The following is a 13074-nucleotide window of genomic DNA, read 5'->3' as shown; positions in this document are numbered from 1 at the left end:
CAGTAACAGGATGATATATACAGACTCGTGACACAGTAGTTCGTTGATATTTACATGAAACCTGGATGTTGAAACAAATGTCTACTTTGGTTTGACATATCTTGCTGCGGTAGCGTCCTTCCATATTGGGCAGACGACATTGTCTGTATAGATGGCGCTGCACTAATGGCGAAGGAAGACTGGTCCTGCAACGCTGCGCTCGGATTGGTTGCTTGATAATTTGGCGTATTCTGATTTGTCATAATTTGTCTCGGAAGATGTTGATAGTTTGGGCTCTGAGATCCCTGCGTCCAAGGATAGTTGAATTGACCCGGAAAATTCTGTATTGGCGATGACGTCATCATATGTCCTGTTGGCATAAATCCATAGGATGCAACAGGTGATAACATATGTGTCATCGGAAGCAAATACTGTTGATTGTTGTTCTTGATGTCACTGACACGCCTGCGCCATCTTGCTCTCTTGTTTTGGAACCAAATCTGAAATAAAACAAAATAAACATATAACTTATGTATATCATATATGGCTTAGCTGATGAAACCAAAAAGATATTTTTTAAAAGCTTTGTATGTCATTTATGAACTAAGATAATGATAAAGACAGGTAGATTTGTTGTTTGTTTCGATAAATGTTCTCTTGTTTTACATAATATTATGATCGATGTTTTGTTTATATATCTTAATGTTCCGAACTATTTCCCCTGCGTTTCTTTCCCACAGGTGTATACCTGAATTACCTGAAATAGTTCAAATAGTCATACTGTCTTTGGTTTACGACCCATGTCCTTTTTCAGGAAATAACTGAGTTTTTTATTACACAAACTAACGCCAAAACCAAAACATACTTTATGCATATTTCGCGTATGTGTTTGAAAATTATAACTAAAATACATTTTGACGGTCTGAACTTTTACACAGTTATAACAAATTCAGTATATAAAATACTTTATCGCAATTTTATTTAATCACCTTGACTTGTTTTTCATTGATGCCCAAATCTTTTCCAATGTCTTCCATCATTTCAGAGTCAGGGTATGGGGCCTCGTGGAATATTTTTAGTAGTGCCTGTACTTGTTCTTTTGTGTAGTTGGTTCTCGCCTTTTTCTTCGGTTGTTCGTCATTGTCCTCTACGCTGCATACTCTGTCGGTATTAGTGGCCCTAGAAGAACGTGAAGATGCTGCTCTGGAAGAAGTTGATACGCCACTAGGGGAAGAATCGGCACTAGATTTTGTTTCGTCTAAAGGTGAGAAATGGACGCTGGGTGGGGAATTGCCTATTGCCGAGCTTTCCTCGCTCGGCAGGGGAGGTGTGACAGAGGCGCTCGGTGGGGGAGGTGTGACAGAGGCGCTCGGCGGGGGAGGTGTGACGGAGGCTGATGATTTTGGAGAGGCAGACCCGTCTGTAGAAATGGACATGTCGCTGTTTGAAATGTCAGATGTTTGCTCTTCCTGGATAATATCTGTAAAGAAATCAAAAGTATGGTCTTAAAGTATCATTCACAAATGAATTTTGTATACGTTTTCAATAGAGAGAAGATAAACTGGTTAAGCGATCCTATTCTTGCTCATTCAAAGCTGGAATAGAAGGTCTAACTCGCGAATGGCGTCCTATTAAAGTGTTTGTAAAACATTAAAACATAGAAAATAAATGTCCATAGTATTCAATGTATTTATCATTGTATATGAATTGCTATCAAAATTATGATCCTTTTAAATCCTAATATAAATGTATTTGCATGAAATTGACATTTTCAATGTAAAAAGGTAACGATATTACTTTTTGCTACTGTAAAAATACAAACAATATTACCTGTATCGTAAGTCAAGCTGTGTTTATGCAGAATATTATGTCTGAACGACATGAAGTGGGCTGTACTGTATGGCGAGAAGTGTGCTGCAGGCGGTGATGTATTTGGAAGTTGACTTTTCTGTGTCTGAAGAGAATCTTCGAGCATGCGCGTAACATTATGTGTAATATTCCTGGTACCTGGTAGAATAGGTGAGACGCTAATTGGGGTCGCATGTTCGTTCCCTTGCTCGGACGAATTTGTATGTGCACGTGAAGAATTCGTCTGTATTGAAGAAGACGTTCTACCCCGGTGTTCCCCAAGATTTGAATACCCGTAAGGTGCATAACTCGGTTGTTCAATGTTCTCCACTAATGGCAGAATCTGTCAATTAAAAAATCAGATGCTTACTTTTCATGTCGATTTAAGATTTCTTCTATATTTTCTAGGCATAAATAAAATGATGTTATTTACAAGATTTAAAGGATCGACGTTGTTTCAATACAAACGTCACTATATTAGCGATACAACTGTTACTTACAATATTGGCGTTATTTATACACGTATAAGCATTATTACAGACAGACAGACAGACAGACAGACATACTTCTTTATTACGACCCAAGTATACATTTACATATACAACATGGGGATTTTCTAATAAAGTTATTCATAACATTATATATCCAGTAGTAAACATAAAGATAGATGCACAAGTTTAAACAATATCAAATTCAAGCGTTAATAATGTCATACATGATCAAAATTTGATACAGATGGTGGGGGAATTCATATGTTTTTTTTCTGATAAAATATTCAATGTATTAAAGTTGCATATAAAGGCGTCATTATTAATTATAATGAAAGAAAAAAGGATTGGTGTTTATTGCAGCAAGCATATTAAAGTTTCAACATTCTAAAATACGTTTGAGATGGACATTTGTCAAACAAGATGATTTTATTCAAATTACATGCATAAATTGACTTGAATAAAAATATACATATATATGTATGTTTACATTTAGGGCTATTTTTTCTCATATTAAAAAGTAGTGCTAAGTCAATAAGGTTATTAAAAGTTGTTACGCTATTTTTGCATAAAACGAATTGACGATAATTGATGAATGATCATTGGTTATGTGATTTTAATGAAATGCCATAATAATGTAAAGACGTGCATGATGAATCATTGTCTTGTGGATTTATATTTTTATTGGATTATTACACGTGCTGTTTCGGTAAGTGCAATAGCAGATTTAATGTATTATTTTAATTGCTGTAAAATACACTAGAATTTTGCCAAAACAGCACGAATGAATTTGCATAAGTTTACTAGATCTCTCTCATTTATCGAGTTCATAATTTTTGCAAATGCAATATCGTTTTCGATTGTCAAGTTATGATTATAAAGGAGTTCATTCCTTTAGTTAACAAAGTAACTACATTTGAAAATGTAATGGCTCTCTGTTCCGGGAGAGTCCGTTTGACAAAGTGGGCAGATTCTGTCAAGAAAAGCGGTGCCATCATAACGACCTGTTTCGGACGGAATTCGTGTATTACAAGTTCTAAACTTAAAAAGTGTCAGATAGTCGTTTCGTTGTAGAATATTAAAATATTTTTCATAGCAAAGAGATTTTTTAAAACTATTATAAACTTTTCGTTTATTCGAAAGTTGCATCTGATCATGCCATTGTTGTTTATATTGATCAATTAAATTAATCTTAATACGTAAGTATTAAAGTGACTACGTATCATCAATACAAAAGTTACTATAACATATGATCAATACAAGAGTTATTTTAGCAATAGATCTACAGAATTACAAAAATTACATATCAAAAATACAGCAATACAAAAGTACGTAAGTAACGACATAGCCGAAGTACAATAATGACGTCATGCTAATAACAGAATTATAGTCTTACATTTTCATGCATTTTTTCCAAACTGTCTTGCCTTCGATTTTGATATGTCAGCTTCTGTAGGTAATCGTTTTGTATTGTTCTCTCTGAGTTTCAAAATGGTTTGTACTCAGTTTGGAGTAAATGTAGTTTTATACCATCAAACTCTGCTCCCATCCTGACACGACTCGAACTTAACGCCTTGTTTGACGTAATTGCGCAAACAACATGCAAACATCGTTAGTTAATCAATTTATATTGATGAACTTAAATCACACGTTTCACCAATCAAAGATTTAAATTGGCATCAGTAGAAGACTAATTATTCACACATCATCTTAAAATCATTTACTTTCTGCTCATTGATCGGAAATCAAATGGCTCAAACAAAGATAATTCCAGAAAGTTTAGTCTTATTTTATTTTCTGACAAGTCAGTTTCAATTATTAACAACAACAACAACATTAGTATTGTATTTCAGGCATTTTTATGCGGCGGTTTAAAGGATAAGGCGCAGAGCTGACGCAGTGTTCCAATGGTAACAGGGGCGTGTGTTCGACCCCTATTTCCTTCAACTACAGCTTTACACCTAGCACGCTAAAGAAACAGGGAAACTTCTAGAACTAGAGCGTCTTCTGTGTCTTGCACTATCCTCCAACTAATGTTACTAAACGTTTCTCATTTTCTGTCCAGCTTGCCAGAAGCCCGCATACTGTAAGAATGACTTACAATGGACTTTAATAGTCAAGTTGCAAAAGCCAATCCGTCACGAGTCTGAATCGGTATCCAATTCCAGACATAGCATTTCGGGTCTATCTATACATCCGGCGGAGTCATGCGCCACATTGAATCTCACTGTTTTGATCTTTCCCTAGTTTGAGCAATGATCGATCAATTACATTCTGAGACTTGTAAAACAATTCTGTCTGTAAACATGCTAGGGACTCCTTTTCATCTCTTGCAAATCCCCGCCTTTCCGTATATTGCCCTTCTTTTATGATCCATGATAAAATTTCATATTTTCCCAAATTCTCCACTTAAAAATTACATTCTTACAAAATAATTCTTACTGCGAAATGCCTGGGACTTAGCGCCTTTTATCTCTTACTACCTCCAATCTTCCCCTTTGTTTTATGATCCACGATAATTTCATATTTTTCAAAGTTCGCCCAATATGTAGGTTCATGGCAAACTGTACAGCAAATGGGCCATATATGACTTTTCTGGAGAAGTCGTCATATGGTTAGCGGTTGCGGCTATAAATAAGCTAACAGAACCAGAATAAGGCGCCTGGTACGGGAGACGAGGCTTGTTATTAAAGACAGACCGGTTGGTGAGTTGCAAGATAGAGAAATCATGGTTACCAATTGCCTATATGCCTGGTGTCTGTCATTGAAAAGTAATGCTCCTCAATGTCTGTAGAAGCCTCATAGAACAAACATGGCCGACTCTTTCAAATTGGGTGACACTATTTTCATTATGGAACTATATCTTAGGAATTAGAGTTTTAAGAATATTATTTCGTGTGGCTATTCATTTAGTGTAGAAGAGATATCGGTACATTTTTAAGAAACATGCTTGCCTATATTTTGCCAATGATTGTACACAGTGCAGGGACTAGTATAAAGGGACTTTTATATGGGTGTTCTACTTACAAAATTCTTTACGTGGTTTTAATTTCATAACCTAAGAATTGTCATTCTCTTCACCGTCAGTTAAAACCCACGAAAGGGTGTTTACTCCATTTTATTATACCTCACTTTTGTCTACAATGGTAAAATCCCATTACCCGAAAAGGAGATATTTTGACTGTCAGAAACATTTTTAATCTTTTTAACACGTGACCAAGCGAAAGTGACTGTCAGGTCATGTGACCGCGCTGATATTTTGAATGTCATATAAGGGCAAATAACTACTTCAGTTTTTTAGCCATATGATTGCCTCCCTTGTACAGAATATCATATTGTAATGATAATGACGTCGCTGTTCAATGTGTACACAACTGATTACCGCGCTAAAGATGAAACTACTGAATTAAATGAATCAAAAACATATTTATTTTTGTGTGTTTAGTTTTGTTCGGTATAATAAAATAAATACCATATGGCAGCGTGTGTGACATTGATATTGTCAACCCTCGGAACAGAATGTCACCACTCGGCTTTCGCCTCGGGTGACATTCTGCCCTCGGGTTGACAATATCAATGTCACACACGCTGCCATATGGTATTTATATTTTGTTTACTCCATTTTGTATTACTTCATATTGTTTCTAAGTCTCCGTATACGCCCCAAACAGTCTTCCACCCATTCTCAACCCCGACTACACCCAAGCTCCACATGAATTTACCTTCCACAGTCTTATGGTACTTCGTTTTGGTGGTATCAAATACATTTTACTCCCCATTACATCCCACCAGAAAGAAACTTTTGTCTGCTTTTCTACCCCGCCCCCTTCCCCTTCTTCTCCATGCCCCAATTGACTGGAAGACTTGTTCCAATCTTTTGCCTCCGTACACTCAAACCCTGTCGAAATTGTTAACTTGTAATTATCAGTTAATAACCGTCAATAACCAGTCAGTAAATATAAATAAAACGATGAAATATACGAGTTCACCATAAATGTAAAAAATGCACATTTTGTAGATGTAAATCGTTCCTTTCTTTGATAATTTTAAAGATATTCTTTTCAAAGTTATTTCCCAGAGTATCTAAATAGCTTTCACTTGAATTACATAAGAATAGTCAGAGACCAACGTTACGGGTTTTTAAGTAGTAAAAAGACTTGATTAAAATTTGGACTCAAATTAAAATCTTTGTCAAAAATGACACGTTATAAATTTCATAGTTTGGTCTATTCTAAACAAATCCATATCTAAAGTAAAGATATTTTCATAGAAATAAAAGTAAGAAATGTTTACAATAATTCTTGGCTTATTTATTCTAGGTTTTTTATGGAGTATGGCACGACATTTGATATATATTTTATATATTTAACTATATGAAAATTATTAAACAGATTTTTAATTCAAATCACTATACAGGTACATGTATATTATTACAAAACAATTGTACCATAAATTGACACTGACTCTGGCGCGAAAGAAACAAAAATTAAATTTTCTGGCATTATCAGTTTGTTTGAGTCATTTGATTTCATCCTTCTAGACTTTTCATCAAAAAGAACAAATTGAGTGATTACAAGATAACGCATGAATAATTAGTCTTCTATAGACGACTATTAAAACCTTTGATTGGTGAAACGTGTGAGTTAAATTCATCAACTTGGAGTTGATTAGCTAACGATGTTTGCATATTGTTTGCGCAATTACGTCAAACAAGGCGCTAAGTTCGAGCCGTGTCAGAACTGGAGCAGAGTTTGATGGTATAAATGCAAAATTTACCCCAAGCTGAATACAAACCACTTAGAAAGTCAGAAAGAACAATACAAAACGATTATCTACAGAAGCTGATATATTAAAATCGAGGACAAACAGATTGGAAAAATGCACGAAAGCGTAAGAAATTTATTCTTTCACTTTTATGACCGTGGAAGTCTGTTTGTACTTAAGAAATTGTATATAGCAGAACCATAGTTTAATGAATCTAAACATGACAAAGCGGTTACACGTCTGTTGAATAATCCAGAGTTTGCAGCCAGATTGAATTTTACTAGCGGCGTATCTCCGATTCGGAGTTATTAAAATTATTAAAACTTGATTCTGCTATATTTTATTTTGATTTTTGTTATATAACTTTAATGCTAACATGATGATAGGAAAGCTATTATTCCTGTCGTATATGTGGTGCCAAATATAATAGATCGACGAGACCTCAATGTAACCGCGTTTTAATAATATTAATTATTTAGAAGTGTGTAGACGGCCAATGAGTTATTTTACGCGACTAATAATCGATCCAGAATGTATGAGATACAGTTTTGACAGCGCTCTTTCCCGGCGCCTGCATGTCGTCAAATGACATGTCGTCAACGTTAGTTTAATGAAAATGTACATGATGCTGGTATTTTATTGTGAAAATGTACCAATATAATGTGTGCTTTGAATATGAACATTTCATACATTTGTTTTTAAATTCCATGACACTTGACATCGGCAACATGTTAAGAATATGCTAAGAAATTCCAGTAAAAATCAAATGGGCAACTGCTTTGTCAATTTTTATGGAAGACTGGCGGACCATGCTAATTGTAAATGCCGAACCTCTAATTGTTAATCAGCTTGCTATAAACAGGGTAGAACGTGCCTTTTAGGGTTTAAGAACGTAACAAACGTTGAATGCAATGCATGATTAGAATATGTAAATTATGTAAAATATAGTACCCAGATACCGAATTTCATCTCCTAGTACATCCGCTATACCGAGAACTAAGAATTAAATATTTGAAACGAACCTTATATAAAGTCAGTTACTTTTGTTACCTTGCAAAATTTTAATACTTCGCAAACAAAAAACGTATCACACAATAAACATGTGTTTGTAAGATTTCAAAATATCATTCTGCTCATGTGTAACATTCGTTAATATTTGTTCTTCACAGATTCTGCAAGCAGTCGGGAACAGTCAGCTGTCCAGTTATGTACCTTACGGCTATTCAAATCTGGAAGAACAGCAACCGAGAGCGCCTTCTTCAATGCAGTCAAATTATGTACATGTACAGACAAATACGTCCGAAGGAGAGAAGCAGCCTATGAATTCCATCAGCGTTTCTCCTGTTCTACCAGGAACCGGAAATATTACACATAACGTTACGCGCATGCTCAAAGATTCTGCTCAGACGCCGAGAAGTCAACTTCCAAGTACATCACCGCCTGCAGCACGCTACTCGCCATACAGTACAGCTCATTTTATGTCGTTCAGACATAATATTCTGAATAAACACAGTTTGACTTACAATGCAGGTAATATTATTTATATGTCAGAATAGTTAAAAATAAGTTACATGTAGGACACTCACAAAGCTTACAGCTGTGGTGTTCGCAATTCAGCTGCAACGACAAATACAGTGAATTATATTTTACATTATACAAATAGAATAGAATCCTGTAGTATGGCTACCATTTATTATAGTTCAAAATGACCAAAGATATTCACTTATTATTGTTCACTTTTGCATTCATTTATTCATGAATGATACTTAAGACCATACTTTGCTTTTATTACAGATATCAACCAGGATGATCCAATATCTGACACTTCAAACAGCGACATGTCCATTTCTACAGACGGGTCTGCCTCTCCAAAATCATCAGCCTCTGTCACACCTCCCCCGCCGAGCGAGGAAAGCTCGGCAATAGGCAATTCTCCATCCAGCGTCCATTTCTCACCTTTAAACGAAACACCATCTAGTGCCGATTCTTCCCCTAGTGGCGTATCAACTTCTTCCAGAGCAGCATCTACATGTTCTTCTATGGTAACTTATACTGACAGCAAAGTGGACAATGACGAACAGCCAAAGAAAAAAGCGCGAACCAACTACACAAATGAGCAAATACAGGCGCTACTGAAAATATTCCATGAGACCCCGTACCCTGACTCTGAAATGATGGAAACCATTGGAAAAGATTTGGGTATCAGTGAAAAACAAGTCAAGGTAACTAGAAAATTATATTAATAGATAACTACATATCAAATGAATTAAAAGTTTGTAAAACCTCATAGCATCATTGATACACGTCTACTAAACCCTGGCTCAACCACCAAGAAGTTGTAGTAAGGAAAGAAGCTGCCAATATTTCCGTGGTGCAGTTATCACCGGTTTTCAACTATAAATATTTATATTCTGTCTTATATTTTTATTGAAAGAACTTGTCTCGAAAATCGGAGAATGTAGTTCTATGTAACAAACTTAAAAGGTTAATTTTTCATGCATATGCTTCTAATAATTCTGTAATAACTTTTAAGACATCATAATAAAAAGGTAAATGACAATTCATGGAAGCATACCACATTTCTCATGAATAGAACTACTTATTTTAGTCAGACATTCTAACGCTATCCGTCCGCCTCCAAAGCGCCACCACTACTGAATAGCGCCATCACTGACGCAATAGCGCAACCACTTTTAAAAAATACTGGTATATTCTTCTTAAGGAGATTTCATTAATTCTAATGTCTGTCTGTGTAAGTATCATACACATTTAGACCATTTGCATGCGTAATAATTGTCTTGTGTCTATGCATCGAAATGTAGCTGGAACACATACAGATGTCAAAATGTACAAACGTGCAAATCAGGAGAACAGCACTTGACACCACAATATACATAATACTTTAACAAAGTTACAGTGAACCTGTAGTAAACGTGTTCCTACACTGCACTACATTCTCCGATTTTTGTTTTATAAATATAAATGAAAATATAGTGTAAATTTTATTCATCTATTTACATTTTGAAACCGGCGATAGCTGCACCACGGAAATGCGGACAGCTCCTGTATCTATCACCACTTTTTGGTGGCGGCGCTAGAATTATGTAGCCGTGTGGTATGAATTTCGAAGACATATTTTGAACATTTGTTATTTTATGGGTAAAATTCTGTGTAATAGTATTCTTGGGAATTTATAGAGTTCAATATTTTATACATGTACCTACTTACGAGTATAATTTAGTCTTACTGCAATAAACGATCACATACATTTATAAGTAAACGAGACATTTCTTTGAAAGAAACAACTTACTAGTATCAGCTGCAATATTTTGTATAATAATAATAAAATATATATTTTGTTTTACACCAGATCTGGTTCCAGAACAAGAGAGCAAGATGGCGCAGACGTGTCAACGACAACAAGAACAACCAACTTCAGTCTTTCGTCACTATGCCACCTATGTTGCCATCTGTTGCACCATACGGATACATGCCAATGGGTCATATGATGACGTCATCGCCGCTACAGAATTTTCCTGGATACTTCAATTATCCTTGGATGCAGGGAAACAACAACCAACAGCTTCCGGGACAAATTTCGACCAATCAGATTCCATCAAGTTATCAGACAACCAGTCACAGTGCAGCATTGCTAAACCAGGCTTCTTCTGCCGTTAACACGGCACCATTTACAGGGACACTGTCGTCTGCCCAATATGGTAGAACATTGCCACAGCAAAATATAACAGCGAACCAAAACAGACATTTGCTTCAATACCAAGGTTACATGTATACACCAGCATATGCACCTGTGTCATGATTCTGCATATATAAAATCCATCTTGTTACTGTATATATCATTGTTATTGATACTGTTTTGTAATATGGTGCTAACTGAATCAGTGGATACTCCGAAACGAGCGACACACCTCAAGCTCGATGTATATAATACATATTTTATAAATAAAAATAAAATGTTATAAACACATATTTTAAACTTGTATTCAATATTTGCATTATCTAGTTCTTCCTACGAGATTCTAAACATGCCGCTCACATGTGGTCTCGCTTATCGGCTAGCCTGTCTGGATATCTCAGTTACTGTACTCCCAGATTACATATCTAGAGGTTGTGAGTTTGATCTCAAAGCGAGGTGAACAATTTACGTCTAAAGTCATAGGTCCCAAACACCTAATTCTGGGTGTAGACTGTAGATTATCGAGAGACATATATTTACGTGCTTGTACAAGAATACATTCTCACTGATTAAGTTTAACTGGATACTTTAAATCCTTATAAAATGTACACTTAGTAAAGGCGAAGATGTAAATCGGCATCACCTATCAGAACGCCAAACTGACGTTCGTTTTCGGCACTTTGTCAAAGATCTATTAAATTGTAAGAACGACTACCCCCTTCACCTTAACGGGTATTCGTAGCCGAGTACCTAAGATCCCTGTCTCGGAATCGATTGTCCATTATGCCATCTTGTATGTTCACGTAACTTAGACATGATATTAACTTCCGAAAGGTTGGAATTTATACCTAGATGACCGCTCATGCATGTTTGAAATCATGAACAGAAGGGCGTCTACGTCCACCATCAACGCTGGAAAGTTTAACACTTGGCCTCAAATGCTAATATGGTATACAGTAGTAAATAAATTACTATGTGTTCTATATAAATTTAGCAATCTTCTGAGAGCTGTAACAGCCTTATGTTCTACAATGACCTAAAAACCACAAAAGAACACCAAGAAAAAGTAGGAGTCATGTATCCTCTAAGAGAGATTTTATGTCTGACAGGTCAACACTATGGAATATCTTCCAAACTAAAAGCTAAAATGTGGGTATGAACACATATGTTATTAGGGTTGTTTACATTTCTTTAAAAAAACATCTCCTTGAAAATGCAACCAAAATGTCATGTATAGGTTCACAATGAAATAAAAGAGGACCTGGCTTACATAAAACATGAAAATGCCACTTTAACTGGGAAAAAATGGAAGATTCTTTCTTTCCGCCATTATCCGACTAGCCCGGAAGTGCTGCTTGATTACCTATTTAGTACTACTGTACCTAAAGGCCATGCCTTCATATTTACGCCGAAGTTTTCGAAATCTAAAAGAAAGAAAAACGTTTACTTGTTAGTTAAATGTAATACAGTAATCTCTAGGCAGTGTTTATCTGTAAAAGCACACTTTCAGTTCTGCAAAACTGAAGAAAAAACCAAACAGCAACATCAGCCACACAGTAAAATTTTATATTTTTTTGACCCCTATTTCCTTCAACTACAGCTTTACACCTAGCACGCTAAAGAAACAGGGAAACTTCTAGAACTAGAGCGTCTTCTGTGTCTTGCACTATCCTCCAACTAATGTTACTAAACGTTTCTCATTTTCTGTCCAGCTTGCCAGAAGCCCGCATACTGTAAGAATGACTTACAATGGACTTTAATAGTCAAGTTGCAAAAGCCAATCCGTCACGAGTCTGAATCGGTATCCAATTCCAGACATAGCATTTCGGGTCTATCTATACATCCGGCGGAGTCATGCGCCACATTGAATCTCACTGTTTTGATCTTTCCCTAGTTTGAGCAATGATCGATCAATTACATTCTGAGACTTGTAAAACAATTCTGTCTGTAAACATGCTAGGGACTCCTTTTCATCTCTTGCAAATCCCCGCCTTTCCGTATATTGCCCTTCTTTTATGATCCATGATAAAATTTCATATTTTCCCAAATTCTCCACTTAAAAATTACATTCTTACAAAATAATTCTTACTGCGAAATGCCTGGGACTTAGCGCCTTTTATCTCTTACTACCTCCAATCTTCCCCTTTGTTTTATGATCCACGATAATTTCATATTTTTCAAATTTCGCCCAATATGTAGGTTCATGGCAAACTGTACAGCAAATGGGCCATATATGACTTTTCTGGAGAAGTCGTCATATGGTTAGCGGTTGCGGCTATAAATAAGCTAACAGAACCA

The 13074-nt window shown here is 35.8% G+C and overlaps 1 protein-coding gene across 1 annotated transcript; it reads left to right on the top strand.

The window, feature by feature from the left end:
* The first annotated feature begins 5857 nt into the window (after positions 1-5857).
* On the top strand, positions 5858-11067 carry LOC123529518 (paired mesoderm homeobox protein 2-like). The gene is made up of 3 exons (XM_045309886.2): positions 5858-8609; positions 8874-9301; positions 10450-11067. The coding sequence occupies exons 1-3, from the start codon at positions 8342-8344 to the stop codon at positions 10897-10899; spliced, it is 1146 nt and encodes a 381-aa protein (XP_045165821.2). The 5' UTR covers positions 5858-8341; the 3' UTR covers positions 10900-11067.
* The last annotated feature ends 2007 nt before the right edge of the window (positions 11068-13074 follow it).

This window comes from Mercenaria mercenaria, chromosome 13 (assembly GCF_021730395.1).
Source record: "Mercenaria mercenaria strain notata chromosome 13, MADL_Memer_1, whole genome shotgun sequence".
NCBI classification, from domain to species: domain Eukaryota; kingdom Metazoa; phylum Mollusca; class Bivalvia; order Venerida; family Veneridae; genus Mercenaria; species Mercenaria mercenaria.
This window is presented reverse-complemented; position numbering and strand designations above follow the sequence as displayed.